Below are 25,849 nucleotides of genomic sequence, written 5' to 3'. Positions count from 1 at the left end.
TGGGAGTTGTAGTCACTGTCTCAGCAGCATACATCTGTCATTGATCCCTCCTTTTTGCAGGAGCACCCGCTTGCCTGGTCCTGAGGGCCGGAAGGCAGAAGTGGCACACCGTCCATCACAGAGGCAGACTGCTGCATGTGCAGGCACAGGAACGTTTCTGGGGATGCTATGTCTCACACATGCTTCCATTGAATTGCATACGTACACTTGAGGGGAGCACACTGTCACAGAGGGTTTGCTTGCTTTGTTTCCCTTCATTGTTGAACAGTGCTTGTTTGACTTGTTTCAACCATGCGTGACACCAACACAAGGCCGATGACGGTGGGGAGGGGTGGCACGTAGTGGTCTGGTGCCACTATGGCCCAGCACCACCACCACCACCCATCCACAGAGGCTGTGGTTGGTGCGGGGGGAGGCAGGAGGGAGGGTTTTGGAAGATGCATGTGATATGAAAGAATTGCTTTCATTGACTATTTTGAATTGATGCCGAAATGAAAATGATGAATGTCAGTGTGATAATATATATATGATGCTGATGCTGTGATGAGTTGTTTGTTGTTCATGCATTTCTGTTTTGTGATTTGGCTTGCTTCCACTTGCCTCTTTAATGTTTGTTGTCTGAGACTTTGCTTTGTTTTTTCCATCCATGGAAGGACTGTGACTGAAGCAGCAGCACATACACACATGCACCCACCTACTTACCTTCACCCCCCAAACAGCCGTAGCCAAGGATGAGCTTGCTGCTGGTGCCCTCACAAATGTCTGTCTCACACAGACTTAGAGAGCACATAGCATTCTGAGGCGATGGCCAAAATTTTACCTCTAAACCCACTAACCCTTTCGCAGAGCACGCATGCACAGGTATACTATTGTTTTTGTTCCCCCCCCCCGCCCCTACATAATCTCAAGTCTAGCATATTGCAGTTCAAATGCCATGGTTTGTTGTTGTGCCTATGTTTTGAGGGACCACATTGGTGGGCAAAGGACTGGTTCTCTCTCTCTCTGTGGACTTGTTTGCAATGAAGATTGGGTCATATTGTGAGTTGTAGCATCATCGGCGTTTTTACTCAAAGATTGCTTGCATCTACAATAGGTTGTGCTCATGCCACAGGCTCCGATCAGTTGCAGAAATGTCAAAGAAATGCACCAAAAGGTTGTGTGCAGTTGTTGTCGTCATCACTCGTCTACTTATGTAGGTGGGAGGGGGGCCAAGCCTCGCTGTTCCACTGGCAGAATATTGTTTTGCATCCTTACTGAACCCACTTTTATGGCTGGGTGCCACAGATGTTGCTGTGTCTCTGTTGCTTGTGGACGAAAAATGCTTGGGGGAGGGAAGGCAAGGCACATTTGATGCTGTTGTTGGCCCTAGTCTGCTGCATCTGTGATACCATGCTTGCTTTGGAAATCTGGTTCTTTGCAAAGCCAGTTGTTGATGTGTCTGTTAATGTTCTTTGGGGCAGATTCAGGGCAGAAAGGGGGCTTCAGGGGCAGAAGAGTGGGTCAGGTGGTAGTGCCCCAGTGGGTGTCTGCCACCACCCAGATTCTAAAGGAATTGGGCAAAGGGCTGATTTTTTAGGAATTGTTGAAGTTAACGCATCTTTGGGGCAGATTTGGGGCAGAAAGGGGGCTTCAGGGGCAGAAGAGTGGGTCGGGTGGTAGTGCCCCAATGGGTGCCTGCCACCACCCAGATTCCAAAGGAATTGGGATAAGGGCTGATTTTTAAGGAATTGTTGAAGTTTACGCGTCTTTTTTATATGTATAGTTAACGTGAACCGTGCAGACAGGTAAACGGGAAGTCAATATTTACTTAATCAAATAAATGAATGTAGTTGGGTTGTAAAGTTATTGTGAAAGCCAATAAAATTTTAAAATGCAGAAGTTTACACGTCTTTAAGATTTTTTCCCATAGGGAATAATGGGGGTTTCAGCAGCCCCATAACTGCACTTGGGGGCACCGGGGTGGCCCAGAGCGAGTGGTGGTGTAGTGCACATAGGATGCATGATGAGAGAGGTTCTTGTTTGTCACTGAAAATCTCATATGCTACCAGAGAATCTAAACTCAGAACATCACAGAAACAGCAAAAATTCAGATCCAAATCGAATCAGGAGTGATTCAGACGGGTCAGATTCGGACCCAAAACAAATCAAGGGTGTTTCAATTCAGATACAAATCAAAACAGAAAAATCAGTTTGGGCACACCCCTATCTCCTTGTCGTTTGGCTGCTTCTCCCCCACTTTCTCTCTGCTTCAACCCCTTCCCTCTCCAAACATTGCCTCCCAGTCCTTGATGTTTTGCGGTGTCTCCCTGGCTTATTCTCTCGGCTTCAGCCCCTTCCCTCTCCTGGAGACATTGCCTCCTTGTTGTTTGGCTGCTTCTCCCTGGCTTTTTCTCGGCTTCAGCTCCTTTGCTTTCACATGACCAGATTTATGTTGTTAAAGTAATGGGGGAAGTGTGACATGATTCGATAGAGAGTAGACAAACAGTATGCTACTCCTTGCACTTCCAAAAGATAATATACTGTATACTTGGAAGTAAGTCCATTGAAACCAGTTACAGTACTTACTTCCTCATAAATGTATCAACCTGAAGGTGTTATTTTAGCAATAGCAATAGCACTTACATTTATATACCGCTCTATAGCTGGAAGCTCTCTAAGCGGTTTACAATGATTTTAGCATATTGCCCCCCAACATTCTGGGTACTCATTTTACCGACCTCGGAAGGATGGAAGGCTGAGTCAACCTTGAGCCCCTGGTCAGGATCGAACTTGTAACCTTCTGGTTACAGGGCGGCAGTTTTACCACTGCACCACCATTGAAATATGAGGATGTCGTAATGGACAGTGTGATCCATTATGTGGGGAGGGGGGGAGAAATAAAATTTATAAATTAGATATTTTTAAACCAGCAAGAAATGTTCTAAAACAGATCAGAAGGTAAGGATTGGGGATTAGCCAGCCTGAGCCTGTAACACCTTATAACATCATGAAAACTGCGTTAAAGTTGGGGAGATGCAACATTTTGTTCCAAAACCAACTCGTTTCCTCCAATAGCAAACTCGGGCAGTTGAGTGCCACCCAAACATAAGAATAACCCAGATATTCTTCTAAGACTTAGCAGTCATAGAATAAGGGGGCAGGTTGATTTATGCATTGATAACTGACTGAAGGATAGGAAACAAATGATAGTAATAAACAGACAGTTTTCACAATAGAGAGAAGTAAGGTGATCTATAGTGGGACCACTGCTTTTTAATGTTTAAGTTCCAAAGGATGTGGATATTTTATGTGCCCTTTTTGATATTATGAACACTGAATTTTATTTGTATATTTTTAATGTGATACATTGTTTATATTACTGTTTGTTTTAAATGAACAAATGAAAAATATTGTTGTTTTTTTAAAAAATCCCGCCATGCTACAAGCCTTGACAAAAATTGTTAAGCTTGGAACAGGAGCTTCCTTTGGAACCCACAGAAAGGGAGGAGAGCCGGACTTGTGGTAGCAAGCATGAATTGCCCCCTTTGCTAAGCAGGGTCATCTCTGGTTTGCATTTGAATGGGAGACTACATGTGAGTGCCGGGCACAGGTGTGGCAGGCAGGGCCTCTACACATTTTAAAATCTTGTCCCCAGGCTCACTCCAACCTTGCAACGCCCTGCTCTTAACCCAACTGTATTTGGGAATGTGTTATGAAACTCCCACAACAGATATTTAACACCACAATTTTCTTCTGTCTTTCCCCGTTTTTTTAAAGGAAATACAAGATAATCTTCTAGCCAAGTTGCAAGCTCTAGATATTATTCAGGGGAAAAATGCTGATCTGCAACAAGAAATCATTTCATTGAAAAGCTCACTTGGAAATATTGAAGGGTATGTACTTTCTCTACAGGTTATCTTGTGCCCTACTTTTCACACCACCTTTCAGTGCCCTCTTGGTTGTTTTTGTGCCAGTGCTATGGTAACAGTTTCTGAAATGATCAGCATAAATAAGACTGAAAATCTGATTCCTCTTCCATTTAAAGAGAAAAGCAAAAAGAGCGAGGGAGAGCTTTCGTGGCAATGAGTGATTCTCTTAGCCTAGGACAGGCCTGTCACCCAGGTGGCCTGCCAGGTGCATAACAGCCCCTCAGCTTTTGCAAACACAGGCAGGCAACAAAAACAGGAAGCTGATCAAGCACCTGATGGGCTTGCCATACCTGGCTGGGGGGCAGCGCGGACCTTAGTGGATCACTGTGGTGTTTCGATACATCTATTCTTTAATCCAGGCCAGCTCAAATAGTCCTGTAGTTACACCTTAGTCCAGTCCTAGACTGGGGGCAGGACAGATGGACAGCAAGCAGAACTGGAAAGCATTTGCCTTGCTGTACCAAATACTTCTCTTCATTAAATTCTTAATACTGTTTATTATACTCCATTGCCGTGCCTGGTCCTTGTGTGCTACAAGCTGAAAGGGAGCTGGTCTATGGGAGGAGAGCATGAAGCAAGCATGGATCTTCCCCTTTGCTAAGCAGGGTCTGGTCACCCTGCTTTGCATTTGAATGGGAGACAACATGTGTGAGCACTGAAGATATTCCCCTTAGGGGATGGGGCAGTTCTGGGAAGAGCATCTAGGTTCCAAGTTCCCTCCCTGGCAGCATCTCCAAGATAGGGCTGAGAGAGACTCCTGTCTGAAACCTTGGAGAAGCTGCTGCCAGTTTGTGTAGATAATAGTGAACAAGATGGACCAATGGTCTGACTTAGTATATAGCAGCTTCCTAAGTTCCTAACCTTTCCCTCTCTGGGTTCAACAGTCACAAGTTGTGTGCACACTTGACCAATGGCTGTACTGTTTGTTTCTCCACTAGCTTCCATAAAGGTCATTTATACATATTATGTTGCAACAAACTAAGTTTGTTGTGTAGATTTTTCAGGAGACTACAGCCATTCCCACTTCTCTGAATGTATGTATGTATATATATGTGTTGTGTGTGTGTGTGTATGTGTGTGCTGTGTTCATAGTTTACATTTTTAGCTGTACACAGAGGTGCACCTAGGTAATTTTGGAGCCTGGATCTAAAGCCTTTTGCCCACCTCATCCCCTGCTGCCCCTGCCGCTGCTGCCAGGGAAGCTGCAATGCACAATTTATTTTGCACCAGAGCATGCTTAGGGAAAGCTGGAAACTTTTTCTTTTTTGTATTTTTAGAAGAGAATTCTGAATAAGATACTTCCCACTGACTTGCAGAGAGATACCACATTTGGACAATCCTGCCACTTAAATTAGCAGACCACGCAGCATTTGGAGGCCCCCCCCCCGGCCTGCTGTGGACTGGACCTCCATCTAGAAATCCGGTCCAAAGAGCACCACTGGCTGTACATATAACACACTTCACATGTACACTAACAGAAATGTGTAGCCAGTGTGTGAAATCATCCTAAAACTATTTATATAATCCACCCTTTTGAGAGAACAATTTTTTGACTCAACTGTTGAAGCAAGATGGAGGAGAATCAGCAATTTGTAGAAAGGTGAAGAGGGGAAGTGACGTCACTAAGATGATGGATGCCTAGCTCCAAAGCTCTGTCTCCTGGGATTAATTATCCCTTCACTTAACACTGAATTGCTTCCCTTTTTAACCAAAATGGGCAAGTTGGATGCTGAAACACCCAAGGATTCCACCTACAAGAAAAAGGATTCTTATAACTTCCTTGTCCCTCACAAACAGCTGAAATATCCTTGCATCTCAACAAGATAAAGACAAAATATCTGTGAAATAACTCCCAAGTGCCCCAATTGATGTAAACACACATACTAATGAGACTCAGCTAATATTGAAAGAGCTACACCAGGAAAAATCTGACATCTTAGAGCAGATGTAGCTATTACTATAACCACTACACACCAAACTGACTGAACTTGAACATAACATATCTGAGATAGCACAAGTATCCGATATGGCTATGAACTGGGCACAACCCTCCAGACAGAAATACAAATATTACAAAAAAATTAAGAAGATTATATTCTTCATATAGAAAATTTGGAAAATCAAATGCAGAGATCCATTGCGCTTCAGAGGTTTAGATTAACATCTTGAGGGTTCAGATATTATTTCTCTTGTCTCTAATTGGCTAAGCCAAGAGCTTCACTTGGGAAACAGTCTGTACCCAACCACTACTAATGCCTACAGGGTAGGTTCTCTGTTATCTAATAGTAACAACTGTTCCAAGAGATATCATGGCAAACATTTTAGGTGCTTATTCGAAAAACAAAATTCTCCAATAAACTAGAGAGGGACTTTTCAGCATCAAAACAAATCTATTTTAGTTTTCCAAAATATCTCTATAGAGATGCTAAAAGGAGAAGATCAGTGCGTCTGATTACTGAAGCCCTGTCAACAGCTCAAGTTGCTTATCGATGGGAATTTCCTTTCTCTCTACAAATTTGGCACAAAGGAAAACTTCTGACAGCTGATGATATTGACTCAGGTAAAGACCTCCTCACTGCTTTAGGTCTTCAAGTGCAATCTTCGGAAATGTGGATGGAGAGCCTCCCAAAGAAATTCAAATGGTAGACTCAATAGAAACCCCATTAGCATATCTCAAAGAACGCTTCCCTGTTTCCATCTTTTTGACTTTTCAAGGCGTTTTCCAGATATGCTGCAACAGTTTTACAATATTTCCAATAAGTGCCCCTCTGTATTGCCCGTGACATCGCAATCACTGAGCCATCAACATAGTTTCCAATGCCTTGTATTGGATTTCATTGATGCGTTGTAGCCCTATAATGTTGTATATGTGTTGCAGGAAAGTAGCTGTGGAGGCTTGCTCTGTCGTTTATGCGTTTATGTGGTGTGGACAGTTCAAATTGTGGTGCAACCATTTGTTGATTTTTACAGCCCCTTTCTGTCCTGTTAATGAAATAATCATTCCGTGAAATGATTTCTTTCCCCCCACCTGGGTTCTTGAGCAAAGGTGCAACCGGATTTTCATCTGATTTCAGCTTTTGATTTAGATCACATTTGTTTTTGTTTTTCAGCAGACTTATTTTTCGGACATTTTCATGTTTCCTCCTTTTTTGTGCGCTGTGGATTGGCCGGCTCATTTGAGGATCCATTGATATGTAAGGCCAGCCACACATACACACACTCTATCTATCTATCTATCTATCTATCTATCTATCTATCTATCTATCTATTTATTTATATTATCACTCCATTTCTTGCACAAGGGTGTAATCTCCTCTCGCTCTCATTTCAGCTTTTGGCCCTAGCTTTTGGTCACATTTGTCTCTGCAATTTGATATGTATTTTAAAATATATATATTTCCGCTCTGTTTTATTTCTGCTTTTGGCCTTAGCTTATGCTCTTGCTTGCACAAAGCAGAGCAAATTGAGCTGTGCTTCCCCCTGCTGGCAGCTTTGTGCAAAGGCACTGAGAATTTTTTAAAAAGAGAGGGCGAGTTCGTTGCGTCAGTGGTTTCCCACCCCCTCCGCAACCCTATTGGTCCAAAATGGAGGGGGGGCAGTGAATGCGATTCAGGTGGAATATGGACACCCCCTGCCTGGAAACCCTGCTGCATTGGTGGGCAATCTGAACGGCCAAAACCCTGTCACAATGCATTGAAAAACACATCCAGAAATGCTGCACACGCAGTTTCAAACCACTACCTCATACCATTGCAACACTTGAACTTTGCAAATCTCTTAGTCCGGAAAATACCCAGAAGGACTGAATCAACATTGAGAATGACGGAATACTGAATCTGCAAGTAGAATCTACATTAAAGTAATATACCTTATTTTAGCTCCTAACCTGTTTCCTATGATTCAGGATATGTTATCCATTTTATTCTTTCTGACTCACTTAATTTCCCCCCATTTCTCTTCCTGCTGCTACCTCCTACTTTCCTTCCTTCCTCCCTCCCCCTCTTTTTCTTTCTTCCCTCCTCTTTCATCTAGTTACTATATTACTATCATTGATGTTGTTGGTTGTTGTTTTCCCCTTTTTAAAATTATAATAGCCATTCAGTATATTTGCATCACCTGGGACAGGACCAGGATCTAGGTTTTCCTCCTTAGGTGTTTAGAGATCTGTACCAAAACTCTAATTTTTTAATACTTGACTCTTGTCAAATTGGTTTGTCATCCTCTTGATGACTGGGTAGTTAAGGGGCAGGGTGTTATGGAGTTTACACAACCAGCCAAACTTCATTTCAAAAATTAATGTCTCATCCAATTATCAATGCAGTCAAGTTATCTTATAATGTTTGCCTAATGTTTTATGCTGTGTTTCTATAGAAAAAAAATATTAATTGTATTTCTGTATGTTTGGTAACTTGAAAATTAACTCAGCAAACTGTAATGGACTAGGGTAACCAATTCAAAGATCCAAAGTTTATAAAACAATATGCAAACAGCACTCTGACATCGTTCTTCTTCAAGAAACCCACACAAAAGAGACTAAAACTTAAATGTTGAGTTCATATTGCTTTCCTGAGCAGGCAATTGTTTCTGGAACTTCAAAATCAAGAGGTGTGATAATGAAGAGATTGCTCTTTCCAGCTATCTAAAATACACAAATGGCCAATATATCTTTGAAGAGCGCTCACTCAGTGATAAACCCTTGATATTGTGCTCTACTTATGCACTTAATACTGGGCAATATTAATTTCTTAAAGCTATATTTAAAAAGATGCAAGCAACCAAAATAAAAGATTGGATCATGGGCGGAGACTTTAATGCTCATAGAAATCCCACATGGGACAAATCTTGTGGACAAAAACATATCCAAAACATATCTAAAGCTCCATATTGTTGAAAAAATTCAATTTAATAGATACATGGAGGACGATTCACCCAACAGAGAGATACTACACTTATTTTTCCACTAGACATCAGATGTACTTTAGAATAGACTATATATGTATAACAAATTCTCTTCAACATTACTTGCAGGATGCCCTAATAGGCGAAAGGACTTGGTCAGACCATAATTGGGTATCGTGTCTATTACAACCACAGGTAAATAACAAAAAGGCATTTTAATGGTGATTGAACACCTCTTTATTAAACAACAAGTTTGTTTCAGCACACCTAGAAAAAAAAGACAAATGAATATTTTGATTTTAACCTGACAAGTGAATAAAATCAGGAATGCTGAAAGACAAAAGATGTTGAAAGAAATTAGAAATTTAGACCACATAAACATAAACAAGCTGGAAACAATAAAGTCTATAGTAAACTTCAGAAAGCTAGATCTAAACTGGAACTCCTGGATACATATAGAATGCATAAACAATTATTATACATCTGGCAGAACTATTATGAAAAAGAAGCATATGCCAATAAATACTTAGCAAAGCAAGTAAGTAGTAAATTCCAGTCCCAGACTGTCAAAACACTTACATCTCAAACCCATAAAAGATCATCAAACCTAGAGGACATCCTGCTATAATTTGTTAATTATTATCAAAGCCTATTGATTGATTAAGTGCCGTCAAGTCGGTGTCGACTCTTAGGGACCACATAGATAGATTCACTGCAGGATGATCTGTCATCAACTTGATCTTTAAGGTCTCTCAGTGGTGCATTCATTGTTGTCATAATTGAGTCCCTCCACCTTGCTGCTGGTCATCCTCTTCTTCTCTTTCCCTCAACTTTCCCCAGCATTATGGACTCCTCAAGGGAGCTAGGTTTTTGCATAATGTGTCCAAAGTATGATAGTTTCAGCCTGGTCATTTGTGCCTCGAGTGAAAATTCCAGATTGATTTGTTCTGTGATCCATCTGTTTGTTTTCCTGGCTGTCCATGGTATCCTCAAAAGTCTTCTCCAGCACCAAAGCTCAAACGCATCAATACTTTTTCTATCTTGCTTCTTCAAAGTCCAGCTTTTGCATCCATAGAGTGTCACAGGGAAAACCATAGTCCGAATGATTCTAATCTTTGTAGGTATAGAAACATCACAGCATCTGACTATCCTTTCCAAGGCCTTCATTGCAACCCTACTAAGTGCTAGTTTGCAACATATTTCTTAAGAACATACAAACATAAGAACAGCCCAGCTGGATCAGGCGCAAGGCCCATCTAGTCCACCATCCTGTTTCACACGGTGACCCACCAGATGCCACTGGAAACCTACAGCAGGAGTTGAGGGCATGCCCTCTCTCCCACTGTTACTCCCCTGCAACTGGTACTCAGAGGCATCCTTTCTTTGAGGCTGGAGGTGGCCTGCAGCCCTCCGACTAGTAGCCGTTGATAGACCTATTCTCCATGAAGTTATCCAAACCCCTCTTAAAGCCGTCCAGGTTGTTGGCTGTCACCACATCTTTTGGCAGAGAATTCCACAAGTTGTATTATTATTATTATTATTATTATTATTATTATTATTATTATTATTACATTTATATCCCGCTCTTCCTCCAAAGAGCCCAGAGTGGTGTACTACATACTTAAGTTCCTCTTTCACAACAACCCTGTGAAGTAGGTTAGGCTGAGAGAGAAGTGGCTGGCCCAGAGTCACCCAGCTAGTATCATGGCTGAATGGGGATTTGAACTCGGGTCTCCCCAGTTCTAGTCCAGCACACTAACCACTACACCATGCTGGGTCTCCACAATTTCACACAATTATACGTTGTGTGAAAAAATACTTCCGTTTGTTGGTCCTAGATTTCCTGGCAATCAATTTCATGGGATGACCCCTGGTTCTAGTGTTATGTGAGAGGGAGAAGAATTTCTCTCTAACCACTTTCTCCACTCCATGCATGATTTTATATACCTCTATCATGTCTCCCCGCAGTCCTCTTTTTTTCTAAACTAAAAAGCCCCAGGTGTTGTAGCCTTGCCTCATACGAAAGGTGCTCTAGGCCCCTGATCATCTTGGTTGCCCTCTTCTGCACCTTTTCCAGTTCTACAATGTCCTTTTTTAGATGTGGTGACCAGAATTGTACACAGAACTCCAGGTGTGGTTGCACCATAGTTTTGTATAAGGGCATTATAATATTAGCAGTTTTATTTTCAATCCCCTTCCTAATCCCTAGCATGGAATTGGCCTTTTTCACAGCTGCTGCACATTGAGTGGACCCTTTCAACAAGCTGTCCACCACGACCCCAAGATCCCTCTCCTGGTCAGTCACCAGTATCTCAGATCCCATCATTGTATACTTGAAATTGGGGTTTTTGTCCCAATGTGCATCACTTTACACTTGCCAACACTGATCTGCATTTGCCATTTTGTCACCCCCTCCCCTAGTTTGGAGAGATCCTTTTGGAGCTCCTCACAATCCGTTTTGGATTTCACTACCCGAAAGAGTTTGCTATCATCTGCAAATCTGGCCACCTTGATGCTGCTTACTCCTGCTTCTAGATCATTTATTAATAAATTTAAAAGCACCAGTCCCAGTACAGATCCCTGTGGGACCCCACTTCTTACTTCCCTCCATTGGGAAAACTCTTCATTTATACCTTCATTTATACCTGTTTCCTGTCTTTCAACCAGTTAGCAATCCACATATGTACTTGTCCCATTATCCCATAACTGCTAGGTTTTCTCAGGAATCTTTGATGAGGAACTTTGTTGAAAGCTTTTTGGAAGTCCAGGTATACTATGTCAACTGGATCACCTTGATCCACACTTGTTGACACTCTCAAAGAATTCCAGAAGGTTTGTGAGGCAAGATTTACCTTTGCAGAAGCCATGCTGGTTCATTCCCAGCAGGGCCTGTTCTTCTAGGTGCTTTACAATTTTATCCTTGAGGATGTTTTCCATCAATTTGCCTGGAACGGACATTGAGCTAACCAGCCTGTAATTTCACGGATCGCCCCTGGATCCCTTTTTGAAAATCAGTGTTACATTTGCTACTTTCCAGTCCTCCAGTACAGAGCCTGATTGCAGGGATAAGTTATATATTTTAGCAAGTAGGTCAGCAATTTCACATTTGAGCTCTTTGAGGACTCTTGGATGGATGCCGTCTGGCCTTGGCAATTTGCTAGTTTTCAGTTTTTCCAGACAGTTTAGAACATCAACTCTTGTGACTGCTATCTGACTCAGTACTTTAGCCTCCATCCCTGAAAAGCCTGTTTCAGGAACAGGTATATGCTCAGTATCCTCTGCTGTAAAGACAAAGAGGATATCTGTCTGCTTCATCCCTGCTCCTCCTCCATTTGCTACCATTGCCATAATTGTGACACTCCATGAAAGCAGACCACGCAAATGGCCACCATGCATGCGTGGAGGCCATGTGCATGTGGGCACCATGCAGGGCAGATGGGGGAGAGTGCCACCAGTGCATGTGGATACCTGGGAAGGTCACCATCAGTATGTCAGTGGTGGCGAGTGGCTTAAGGGCAGGGATGGACCTCTCCTCCTCCTCATTAAAGGGGCTGGATAAGCCCTTGATTTTAAAGGGATTGTGCTGCGATTTGGCTTCCCAATTGTGTTTTGGCACATCCCTGCAGCTAGCTTCTTAGTAAATGGACTTAATCAACAAGTTTTAATATACACAGGGGCACAAGGCAAGGATGCCCACTGTCTCCAATACTATTTGCCCTGACAAGTGATCTCTTTGCAAATGCAATACAATCTTCTTCAACCATTGAAGGAATCAGAATTGGAAATATGACCCATGTCATTAGTCTATTTGCTTACAACATTACCTTATATCTTTCTAACCCAGACTTGGGAATTTCTAGAACTAAGAATACTAAAAGAGTTGAAGACCTCAGGTTTCAAAATTAACAAGTGAACTGCTGCATCTTCCAACCTCAATACAAAATCATTGACATTGCCAAATTGCAAAAAAATGGAGATCTTTAGGCATCTGGATACTGACAGATGATTTCTCTCTCATTGAGATTAATCATAAACCTTTACACCAGCAATAAATAAATAAACATGATTTACTAAAATGGAGTAAGTTGAATTTGTCTTTACTTCAAAGAACTCTGCTAGTGAAAATGGTGATGCTACCAAAATTTTGCTTCCTTTTTCAAGCTCTCCCTTGCCCTATCCTTTGTTCTCAGTTAAAAGTTTGACAGCAATTACTTGACAGCTTCCTATGGTGCAATAAAAAGCCCCAGAGTCCAGAGAGCCATCTTGAGATAGCAAGCTAAGAGTGGTGGGTTGAAATCACCTGACCTACTGTAGTCTATACTATGAGTCAGCTCTTCTGGCACAAGTACCTAAACTGCTGTTATATAATTCACAACCTTGGACAAACACTGAGAACCAGAACTGTTTCCATATAGTGTGGCAGTAGTACTGTGGCAAGACTTGAAGGACAGACTCACTAACCGCTGCTTATTTATTAACAAAGACAAGATGTTCACAAAACAAGAATTGGCCTCCAAAACCAATGGTCTGCATCTCCCATGGTTAAAATATTTACATATAACACACCTCAAACTCATGAATAACAAAACTAAAGTGACATAAGACCTCCACGCATGATATGATTTATTATAATAATTGACCATTCTAACCATAAAGGGCCATTAGCCCAAATCTGTTACATCTTACTGACAAAAAAAATGGAAGGTTAAACTGCTATATAAATCTAGATGGGAGAAAAACCTCAATCAAGAAATTGATGACTTTAAATGGAGCCAAATCTGGAACACTATACATTCCTCTTCCTTAAATATCAAAGAAAACATATACAAGGTACAGACTAGATGGCATCTGACTCCAGTCAACTTGGCAGCATCAAATTCAGTAAATCCATCTAAATGCTGAAAGGGATATCATTACTTGATGTTTCTAAATTTTGGTTCAGGATTCATAAACATATTGTTGCAATTATTAATTATAATATTCCACTTGATCCTGTAATTTACTATTTACTTGATTTACCCTTTCAAGGGTAAATTTGACACTTCACACAACAAACTCTTTAGCCTATTGGTGACTATTGCACAGCTCACAATTGGATCTGTATGGAGAAAAATGTGTCACGTCTCTATTAGAGACTGGTTCGTAAAAGCTTAGAACATTATGATAATGGATCAAGTCTACTTATCTTTAATACCTGACAGCCATCATAAACAATATACCCTTTTTATATGAGGTGGGAACTCTTTTGGAACAACATAGAAGAGGGCAAAGATGCAGTCCACTCACCTTCATCACTTACGTATGTCTGATGCTGGTGAGATGTCTATCTTTTAATTGGCAATTGGCAAAAGCTGGTGTTAGTCCAGGGGGTTAATTTTAGTATTTTATGTTTAAGTCCTATCTGATGTAAAACAATTGCAATTGTGTCTATGCTTGTCACACTTATATTGAAGTTCTTCATCTTTTTTGTAGCATAGTGTAAATTTTTCAATTAATTTTTTTTAAAAGAAAGATCAGGGATCACCCATTGATCCATCTCTCCTTCCTCACAAGTTGTTTTCATGTAAACAACAGCAGGATTGTCATCTCTTGGGTGTACTCCCCTGCCCCATGTATGCAGAATTCTCTAAAGCAATATAGTGACCTGTGAATGCCCTATGGTAGTTAAGAAGGCTGAAACACGTTGACATCCTTTGTCCATGTAGACAAGGCTTAGTGTTGATAGTGATCTCTGAAATGATACTTGCCTGCAGTGCTTTGCAAAGAGAGCTCTCAAAGGTGACATGACCATAATTAGTTCCTAGAATGAAGATGCTTACCTTTCGTCCTCTTCATTAAAGTTACCAAATCAAAACTTCAGCCTTAAGAAACACAGTTCAAGAGCTGTGAAATGTTATATAAGGGCTGACACTCATTTGAAACCTTGCAGAGGGGAAACCTACTGAGGGAAGGGCAATTTGGATCAGGGAAACAGTTATATTTGTATGCACTCACACCTATACAAACCATCACTTTTTCTCCATCAACCCCTCTTAAAACAGCTTGTCAAGAATAAAAGGGCTTTGGCTATTGTTGCACATGTTTGCACATAACATGTAGTTTGGCCCTAGCAGTACACCCTCAATAATGTAGTAAGCAACCTTGGCTCTCCAACTGTTGTGGACAAACAAGTGCAGAATGGATTTCTTGAAAATAGGAAGTTTGAGAACTGCTGTTTTAGTATAAGAGGAATGTGGATCCATGACAGATAAAGCACTTGTCTCCTTCCCACGATTCACCAAATCAAACTCCTACCGAGAACAGATGCACTCTTTGTTAAAGAAGCCCAAAGTAATCTTAATGCCCAGAATAATCCGTGAGTCTCGTAGCAGGCACTCCTAGTTTAGCTTTCTGACCTTCAGGCAATCCCTTTGTCTTGGCTTCTTTGCTCATGGCCTACACCTAGGTCATCTGACAATCTGCAACACTGAATTCATCCTCGTTTCTGAGTCCCCTTGCAAATAACTTCAAATGTATCCATACTCCAGCTGTATCAAATCTATACATAAGCTTACAGAGAGAGGATGTGAAATCTGCTCTGCCTCAGCAGGGTTGGTGGCTTGCAAGTGGGAGGATGTGGAAGGGGTCGGAACTCTGCCCTAAAAGACCCTTGAATTGCCCAGGAGTGTGGGATTTGATTCCTGACTTGCTCAGTTTCTGACACTAACATGGGCTTCACACGCGCAGCCAAGACCGGCGTAAGGCAGCCAAGCCCACTCTTGGCTGCATTTGTGGATCCACGGAAGCCGACCGGCTGCTGGTGGCACCGCAGCGGCAAAAGTCGGAGCCAGCCTTTTAAACGAGGTTAGGGGAGTGAGTGCTCCCTTAGCCCCAGTTTTTAAATTGTGTGCAGAATCAGCTGCTTTTAGCCAGTGCTGCTGTAGCAGCACCTACCTGTCACTGCGGGGATCTCCACAATGCACCGACCCTCCACACTGCCCGGGTCAGTGGAGGGTCGACTAGACAAGCATGGAGTGCCCAGAAGTGCCCAGCAACAGAGGAGCAGTTGTCTGTGGGGAAGGTAAGTTTAAGCAGCCTTCCCTGCCGCCTGCCCTCATGCCCTTCTCACTGATCATGAGAAAGGGCTCACTCTGCGCCTATGAAAGGCACATCATCAAATGCCAGAGCAGCTCAAATGTCTCCATGTTTAAATAATGGAATTTAGTCTTCTGACAGTACTGGTAGATAATTTCACTTTGTAAACCCTTGTTTTAAACACCCACTTGCACTCGTGGTTGGGTGTGTTTTTTTAAATGACCTTTATAGATGAAGGGATTAACTGTAACTCAAACAAAAACCAGATGCTTTCACTGCAGAAGAAAAAGATTTGCAAGAAAAGCTGATCTGAAGTGGGAGCTAATGTCATGCCAGCCTTTGCTGTGTTGTGAGAAGTAAAATCAGGTTATTTATAAGCATAGATGCAAACATGTTTTTCCTCTTCTGTGGAATTTTCAGCATCTGTTAGGACACTAAGGCTGCAATCCTATCCCTTTTTACCAGGCCATAAGTCCCATTGAACTCAGTGGGATGTCTTTCTGAGTAGTCATGCATAGGATTCTACTGTATATATATATATATATTTTTAAAAGGAAATGCACTTCTGGTGTAAGCGGATAGGTTTGCATGTAGGCTTGTCTAATTCTAAAGGAACTTAATATAGTAATATAATGTGTGCAAATATTCCATTTTATCTGATATATGGGTCAGATAATTCATATATCAAGTCAGAAGGATGTGATTAAAATTTTGCACTAAAACCTCTACATGTTCAGACTAATTATGCATAGTAAGGAAATTGGCATATATATTTATATATTTGCTTAGTTGGCTCAATTTATTTTGTATCTGAGATGTACATTTTCAGATAATTGGGTTTTCTTGTTGTTGCTGAGACATAGCTGAGAAGTAGAGGAAAGGAAGTACAAATGTTGTGGAGAGCAGGAGTGGGGTTAGGGGCAGGAATGAGTTGGTGGAGGGAGTTGTGCAGAACATTGAAGCAATATCTCTAGGGATGACTCCCAGAATAGTACAGTTAGCTAACTGCTAATTTCTTACTGCTGCAGAAGTTACCTACAGAGGGACAGGTAAGGACCTACTTTTCTCATTAAAGGTCCTGCTCCCTGCCCTGCTGAAACGATTTGGTGGGCTGCACTGAATCATTTCGTGCACATCCCTACCCAGAACTTCATATACCACAAGACGTGCAAAAAAATATTGTTAGGTCCCCCCAAATAGTTTCCTATAGTCTTCCCCCTCCTAATGCAAAAAAAATGTAATTTGGTCCCTCAAAGAGTCGCATATCCTCTATAAAAGTCCCTGGTTGGCAACCGTTGTTGTTAGTTTTTATTCCTTCCTTTATCTCTCTTTTGTTTCCAGCTTTACATTTTTCATCCTTCTTTTCCTCAGTTCCCCCCGCCATCTTCTGCCACCTCAACTGAAGAAGAAGAAGCAGCATTAGAAGAAAAAGATTTCTCCGCTCACTCCTTGCCTCCTTGCCCCACAGCTTATGGAATCTACGGCTTCTTTTAAAAACTGCACTGCCGCCATCATGCAGGGGCAGCTGGGGGAGAGTGCCTCCAGCACGCGAAAATAGCTGGGAGGAGTGCTGCCGATTCAGGAAGAGATCACACAACTAAATTATTCTTGGGTCTAATGGCATCGACCATAGCTATTCGAGCATTAGCATGGCTCTAAATGGTTCTTGGACAGCTTCTTCCCATGTTTACAGCACCAGCAGCTGATACTCTCTGTTCTTCAATCAGTTCATCACTCTGTGCATTGGTGAACCTGCCACAGAAATCTTACAGAGGGCAGGCCATTTTAGCCCCATTCACCAGAAGTCACAATTACAACAGATGCTTCCACCTTCAGCTGGAAAGCCCATTGTGGTCTATGAAAGACGGTTCTCATATTGACAGATATTACCACAGTAAAAGCCTATATACAAACACCTTCTTGCCCTCACTCTGACGCCTTGGAATTTTTCCTGAGGACAGAGTGGTCCTACGTCCTGATTTTTCATTTCTACCCAATGTTGTTTCTGAATTTCACCTTTCTCAAGAAATTTGTCTGCCAGTATTTTTCCCTAGCCCTACCACTGACCTGGAGCATGCTTGACATACCTTTGACGTACACAGGGCTCTAGACATTTATTTGAAGAGAATAGTGGACTTCCACAAATCTAACTCTGTTTGTAGCCTTTGCTGGACATACCAGAGGTTGCTTGATCTCCATTCATAGTATCTTCTTGGATCTCTCAGACTATCTGTCTGACCTATGACCTGGCTAAGAGACCTCATGTACAATTGCTTCAAGCCCATTCCAGCAAGCTGAGGCTGCCTCTACAGCCTTTGGCAGAGGAGTTCCTATAGATTTTCATCTGCTATAGATTTCATCGCCTGGTCTCAACTGCCCACCGTTATTAAACACTATGCATTGGATCTTAAATCCAGGGCATATGCCAAGTTTGGCACTTCTGTTCTCCAGTCTATTTTTCAGTAAAGCTACTACCTCCATCCAGTTTTGTTTGCTTATTATGATCCCATGAGTGTGAATGTCACAGGAACCACACAGAAGAAAGTCTTCTGTTGTTACCTGTAACTGTAGTTCTAGTGGTTCCTGCATATGCACACAACCCACCTATCTCCCTGAATCAGCTTTTGCTTCATATTTCTCTGCAGCAGTAGCTCAGGCTGAGCTAAGGGTGGAACGTGCTCCTCGCTAATTACTGGGGTTGAGGCTTACCACCAAAAGATCTTAAAGATAAAGCTTTAGAAGGTTCCCAAATGAGATTCTGTGCCAGCATAAAACCCATGAGTGTGACTATCACAGGAACTACTAGAAGAACTACACTTACAGGTAAGAAACCTTCCTAACTAGAAAGAAGAGTGGATTAGAAAATATGAGCCTATGTGCTACAGTAAATCACTGCAGTTTGGTGAATCATCAGCATCAGCATTGGTGATTGTGGACAGTCACCCAAACATGATTGTCAGCATTCACTTGTTTATAGCCCAAAGGTGGAAAATATATGGGGGCATTCACGAAATTCATTTAGAATTTTCAGGATTCATGCTTGAATGTCAACACTCGACAAATTTTGCACATACTTATTATTACTGAGGAATTTGTCCAGTTATTCTGTTTGCTCATTGTTTTTATGTAACTGTAGAAATAAATGGAAATTCATAGAATTGCCCCTAACCAGAGGTGCAGCTAGGTAATTTTGGAGCCTGGACCTAAAGGCCTTTGGAGGCACCCCTCCACCATTGCAAATTAAGCCTCATCCCCCAACACACACACATGCACTGTGACACATGCATGTGTCCCCACTGCCCCCTCTGTCTGTAAAGCACCTGGCACAAGTCATAATCACACTTGGTCACCCGGTGCAGTATGGGCTAGCAACGACACACCACCCGGGACAGACTAAAGAGGATTTGGGGGCGCATGGGGTGTGGAGGCCCTGGACTTTGGCCCTGAAGTCCAGGGGTAAGAGCACCACTGCCCCTAACTAGGAAATGGGCTGTCTTGGATTGGTTGTAAAGTAGTTTCACTACCTTGGTTTTTAATGTTGATACAGAACTGAGGCACCACACTGTCAATTGCCCTCCGCGTCGCTCCAGTCCCAGCATGCTGATGAGTCTAAAGCAAGCATCTCATCCAAGTCTTCGGAGAAAGTACTGTATTCAGCGTGCACGCCGTCTACTTCAGCGGATGCTGTGGTACCTGGAAAACCATTGTCTAGAATAGTCAGATTTCCTGCAGAATCATTTGTGACACCAGAGAAAACTTTAGGTAAGCTCATGGGGTCTTTAAAAAAGAAAAAAGACACATCTCTTCCCTGGGCTAAAAGAAGCCCTTTTAGATTGCCCTTAAAGGAAGGCATATCACTAAATTACAAGGCTCAAAATCTTTACTTACTTATTTACTTACTTAGGTTAATGAACACTGAATTTTGATGAATGACCATACTGAAAAGCTGCCTTGAGCTTCTTGGAAGGAAAGCAATGAATTCTGCTTGCCAAAAGGGAGAAAAGGCCGTACCATGAAATTTTGCTCTAGCTATCAGAGCTATCTTTGTCTAGTGTGGCTATCTTTGTCTGTGGCCATCTTTGTGTTGCCTATTACTTGAGCTTGGGAGCAGAGATCTTTGTGCATTCTGGTTTTAAATGTGCCTAAAAGCAACACGTGTTGTGTGCACACCTTTTATTTGGAGTTGTAATTCTTGTTTTCTGTCATTTGGTAGCTGTTTGTTTCAACATTAGCTTCACATATGCAAACCATATGCAGCAAACCATACCAGAGCGGCACAGCACATGTTAGGGATAGTATATTCTCCCAGTCTGGTCATTCATTTTCACCATCAGACTACTGATAATTTTTCTGAATTACTTAAATGGACAACCATTTGGTATCTAATCTGAGATTCCTAGATTAAATACAGGTCCATCTCCCTGGAAAAAGTCAGAAATTGCCATTTCCGTTTCTTTGAAAATCTCACTCTAGTAATGCCCCTGAAAAATTATCTCATTTGGTGTACTCCCAGATTTACAATCAGTTTACTGGTACTTAGGTGTCAGTTCATTTTGCTGCTATCAGTTGTGCTGTCAATAACCATCTCTGCACAGGAAAAAACAGAGCTCTGCTTGTTTGATTTCTTCCCCATAGATATTATTGGTTATTGAGCTGCATTTTGGCAACCAAATCCTGTTTGGATAGTGCTCGTCTTGTACAAAATTCACACCCTGTTAAGCCGCACACCTGCTTTTTCTTTCTCTATAGGCCACTGTGCCACATCTGTCAACCTTCTTTTTAAAAATAGCATTACATTATTGCTCTTGGATGACACAGGCTCTTCATTTGCCAAGAGGAGGGCCTGTTCATTACCTGGAGCTGCTGCTTCATCTGACCACCACTCAATAAATCTTGGGCAGGAGAAGAGGACCAACACCTTCTACTATATCACTTCCTTCATATTAAGGAAATATGGGCACAAAGCTCCTTGCTTTTGCAATACAAATGCAGGTGGGAAAGGCACCTCTGTGGGACATGACTTGAAACTGAATTGGTTATGAGGCTGCAGAAATTCAAATAAGAAATAGTACTTCTCTTCCTTCAGTAATTGAAGGAACAAACAGTGACCCACCAGATGCCTCTGAGAAGCCCACAGGCAAGAGATCTCCCTCTTACTGTTGCTCCTCTGCAACTGGTATGTAGAGGCATCTTGCCTATGAGGCTGGAGGTGGCCTATAGCCACCAGACTAGTAGTCATTGATAGACCTGTCCTCCATGAATTTGTCTAAGCCCCTTTTAAAGCCATCCAAACTAGTGGCCATCACCACATCCTGAGGCAGGAAAAAGTACTTCCTTCTGTTAGTCCTAAATTTCCATTTCCTGACCTTCAGTTTCATGAGATGACCCCTGGTTCTAATGTTATGAGAGATGGAGAAAAATTCCTCTGTCCACACTCTCTGCTCCATGCATAATTTTATATACCTCTATCATGTCTCCCCGTAGTCGCCTCTTTTCCAAACTTGCCTTGCCTGCTAAGGGAGATGTTCCAGGCCCCTGATCATCTTGGTTGCCCTCTTGTGTATCTTCTTCAGTTCTACAATGTCCTTCTTACGATCTGGTGACCAGAACTGAATGCAGTACACCAAATGTAGCTGCATCATAGATTTGTATAAGGACATTATAATATTGCCAGTTTTATTTTCAGTCCCCTTCCTAATGATTCCTAGCATGGAATTTGCCTTTTTCACAGCTGCTGCACACAATGAGCTGTATACCACGACCCCAAGATCTCTTTCCTGGTCACTCACCAACAGCTCAGACCCTGTCAGTGTTTATGTGAAGTTGGAGTTTTTTGCCCCAATATGCATCACTTTACACTTGCTTACATTGAATCACATTTGCCATTTTGTTGCCCACTCACCGCGTTTGGAAAGACCCTTTTGAAGCTCCTTACAACCTTTTGTGGATTTCATTACCCTAAATAGTTTAGTGTCATCTGCAAATGTGTGGCCATTTCGCTGCTTATGCCAACTTCTAGACCATTTATGAATAAGTTAAAGAGCACTGGTACAGATCCATGGGGGTCCCAACTTCTTAATTCCCTCAATTGTGAAACCTGTCTATTTATACCTACTCTCTGTTTCCTGTCCCTTAATCATAAACACATGAACCTGTCCCCTTATCCCATAACTGCTAAGTTTACTCAAGACGCTTTGGTGAGGAACTTTATCAAAAACCTTTTGAAATTCCAGGTATACTAAGTCAACAGTACCACCTTTATCCACATGTCTGTTGACACTCTCAAAGACCTCCAAAAGACTAGTGAGGCAAGACTTGCCCTTGCAGAAGCCTTGCTGGTTCTCCTTCTGCAAGGCCTGTTCTATATGTTTAACATTTTTTTGTCCTTAAGTATGCTTTCCATCAATTTACTTGTACAGAAGTTAAGCTAACCGGCCTGTAGTTTCCCAGATCCCCCTGGATACCTTTTTGAAAATCTGATTTACATTAGCTACTTTTTGGTCCTCTGGTACAGAAACAGATTGTAGGGACAGGTTACATATTTTTTACTAGGAGATCTGCAATTTCACATTTGAGTTCCTTCAGGACTCTTGGGTGGATGCCATCTGGCCCTAGTGATTTGTTAATTTTTAGTTTTTTAGGACAGTTTAGAACATCCTCCCTTGTCACCTCAAATTGGCCTAGTTCTTCGGCCTCCAAGCCTGAGAGTTCCAGAGCAGGTATATAGTCAGTATCCTCCACCATGACAGCAGATGCAAAGAACTCATTCAGCTTCTCTGCATTCTCCTTATCCTCAGTATTCCCATTCACACCCTCATCATCTAAGGGTCCAAATGCCTCCCTTGCAGATTTTCTGCTTCTGACATATTTAAAGATTCCCCTTGACACTTCTCGTTATATGCTCCTCAAACTTTCTTTTTGCATCCCTTATGTAATACTTCAATTTCCTGAAGGAAGTCTTCTCCCCATTTATAACTTCCCTGACTCTACCTGTTAGCCATGCTGGCATCTTCCTGAACTTGGTGGTACCTTTCTTCCTTCTGAACATTCCAACTGAACTTCTATTATTGTTGTTCAAAATAAGTCTGATGCTTTCTGAAGTGGTTTGACCCTCCTGACTTCCCCTATCAGCTTCCTTTTGACCAGTCCCCTCATTTTGTAGAAGCTACCTTAGGGATTTTGCTTGCCGAATCAGATGCCACACCCGGTTCCTGTTGGCAATCCCCCAGGCATCATTTTTAAAGCTGCTCCGCAATCTTTTTTATTCTAAGTGCCAGTAGTCTGGTTCTGTCTTGGTTCAAGTGGAGCCCATCCCTTTTGTACAGGCTTTGCTTGCTCCAAGAAGTATCCCAGTGCCTAACAAATCTAAACCCCGCTTCCGGCACCACTGTCCCATCTACGCTTTGAGATCCCTCAGCTACACCTGTCTCGCTGTCCCTGTGTGTGGAACAGGTAGCACTTCAGGGAATGCTACCCTGGAAGTCCTGGTCTTCAGTATGCTACCTAGCAGCTTAAATGTAGCTGCTAGGTAGGTCTGTTTTTGTCATGCCTGGCAAAATCAACAACATCCTCTTTGTGCTAACATCATCACCTCCCTTTCTCTACTGCCCCCAACTTTGCTTTCTGCTGCTGTGTATCTCACTCCCCAACCAGCTTCAGACTGGCCAGTCCTATCTTGAAGTACTTCCAAGAAGTGCTTGAATCCGGGGGTTGGGAGGGGTTAGAAAGCCCATAATGAAACCCACAAGCCTGACCATCTGACTCCCCTCAGAATTATTTATTTATTTTGCTTTTTACATTTGTATACCTCTCTTCTTCTAAGGAGCCAAGAGCGGAGTACATGGCCATGTTAATCCTCACAACAACCAGGTTAGGCTGAGAGATAAGTGACCAGCCCAGAGTCACCCAGTGAGTTTCATGGCAGAGTGGGGATTTGAACTTGGGTCTCCCCGGTCCTAGTCCAACACTCTAACCACTACACCACACTGGTAGTCATCACAAAAGGTAAGAGGGCAAGCCCAGCCCACCCCCTCCAGTTTTCTTAGCACTGCTTCCAAATCAGCAGCCATGTCGCTTGAAGGGTGTTGCCTCTCTTTGCCCAGTTCCCAGGAGCAGCGTCCCGACCCTCAAACAGATGGATACAGGTCCTGATAGCAGGAAAAGTGTAGAAAGAACAAAAATAATAAAGGAGTCCTATTAGGGAATATTAGCACAATCATTCTGTAGGTAGCAGAAGACTCAACAGGTTCATTACTGACTCCCGGCTGATACTACACTTTCAGCCTCCTGGCAATTTCATGGTAACAGCTATTCCACTGATAGTCCAATTTATTATGGTTTAGCTACTGAAGATAATTCCAGCAAGGTAATAAATCTGCATGTCACTAGCAAACTGTTCACTTTACCAGCTGTGTCTCATTTTATAGCCATAGGTTTGTGAGAGAGGCTCAGAGAGCACCATTTCATATTAATGATGGAACCAAAATAAAGTAAATTAGATTATGCAAATTCTTTCCATAAAATGTTCTGAAAGTTAGTCTCTCTTTTTTTAAAAAAAAAGTAATATCACATTTTCTCACTTGCTTTTTCTTTTGCTTAACAGCCACCGGCAGCTCTAGCTTTTTACTGTCAAAAGAACACATTCCTGGCTCCAGCTATTCCAGCCTTGACACTGATAAGCTTGGGCAAGGTCAGGACTACATCAAAGCTTTATTTGCTGGCTCCAAGAAGACCAGCTTAGAACCAGTGGGGAATGTAGGAAAGCATCATGCTCCAGATGCATACCTCCACTCCACAGCATCAAGGTACAGTTATGGTGGTGGTGGTGGTGAAGGATCTCATCAATGGTGGCCCAAATAATTGCATTTATTTCAACTACAGGATTCTGAGTGCGATGGAATGAAAAATCAGGAATGGATTTCTGGTGCTAGGGACAAACTGCAGGGGAAGCCCACCTTTATGCTCCGTCTATGAGCTTTGAAGGGACATCTGGCTGGTCACTGTTCAAAATAGAATGCTAGACTAGATGGACCTTTGTCTCATTCACCTTTTGTTCTTGTACTCTTAAGATACTGCCTCTCTTTGTCAATGGCTGTCTTCCAAAAAAATGTGCAAGTAGTTCATAGCCCAGAGGGAACTTTGGATTTCTACATGTCAAACAGCAGGACCATCCCCCACTCCATGCCACGTGGCCAGGCATTGTTGATACTGAGGGGAGTCAGAAACAGTTTGTGATATGGTGCAGTTGATTGATGGATGTGACCTGAAGATCTACTGTACAGAGAGGGGAAATTTCATTGTTGGGATCCTGGCCATGGTAGGGGACGTGTTTTCCCATTGCTTTATTGGTGAGCTTTCCTTCTATTTCTGTGTCAAGATGCTTCAACAATTCTCCTCTTCCAATATTACGGCAGCATTGTGAGAGCCGCTGCAGTGTGGCTCATTCCTGCGCTGTGCTGAAGAAAGGTGAGAAGCCCCAAGCCACAGCCCCGCCCCCACCATGATTCCTCCACATGCAAGGGTAATTTCCCATGGTGTGGTTATTTTGAAGCAATATATGCAGTCCAACCACTTCTCCACCAAACAAAAGACAGGCCCTCCTGGCCCTAGATCCTGTTTGGTGATCCCATTATCTATGACCGTACTCCATGGCTCCCTAGATCTCAGCTGCCTTGCTTTCCAAACACTCTGTTTCTATAACCCTTGGCAACATTCATTCATTAGAAGGAAGGGGTGTTTAACCTTTTACTTCCATGCCATTTTTCTGCTGTACATCTAACCACCAATGTTCCCTTTAATTTTTTCATCTGTGCGCAGAATGACTTTTGCTCTGGACAGCTGTATCAAGGCAGTCTGTGTGCAGGTACATTCAGAATGGGGCCCTCCTGACTCACCCTGAGCAGGATCGAAAATCAACTGAGCTAACAGCTTGTGTATGCGTGCACGTGCGCACGCCTTAGAGGGAACAC

The 25,849-nt window shown here is 42.4% G+C and overlaps 1 protein-coding gene across 5 annotated transcripts in view; it reads left to right on the top strand.

Annotated features, from left to right (window-relative positions):
* The window catches only part of LMNTD1 (lamin tail domain containing 1), a 252,312-nt gene that overhangs the window by 142,889 nt on the left and 83,574 nt on the right, over nucleotides 1-25,849 (top strand). For all 5 annotated transcript variants that reach the window (XR_008308458.1, XR_008308457.1, XM_053255218.1 and 2 more), the window contains exons 3-5: nucleotides 3,757-3,872; nucleotides 19,429-19,643; nucleotides 24,484-24,685. Coding sequence is in view for 3 of the 5 variants with exons in the window: in XM_053255218.1 (XP_053111193.1) it covers nucleotides 3,757-3,872; nucleotides 19,429-19,643; nucleotides 24,484-24,685 (533 nt within the window). In the remaining 2 variants the exon portion in view is untranslated. The remainder of the gene's footprint in view (nucleotides 1-3,756; nucleotides 3,873-19,428; nucleotides 19,644-24,483; nucleotides 24,686-25,849) is intronic.

Source organism: Hemicordylus capensis, chromosome 5, assembly GCF_027244095.1.
Source record: "Hemicordylus capensis ecotype Gifberg chromosome 5, rHemCap1.1.pri, whole genome shotgun sequence".
NCBI classification, from domain to species: Eukaryota; Metazoa; Chordata; class Lepidosauria; order Squamata; family Cordylidae; genus Hemicordylus; species Hemicordylus capensis.
Note: the sequence above shows the minus strand (reverse complement) of the source record. Positions and strands in the feature narration are given on the sequence as shown.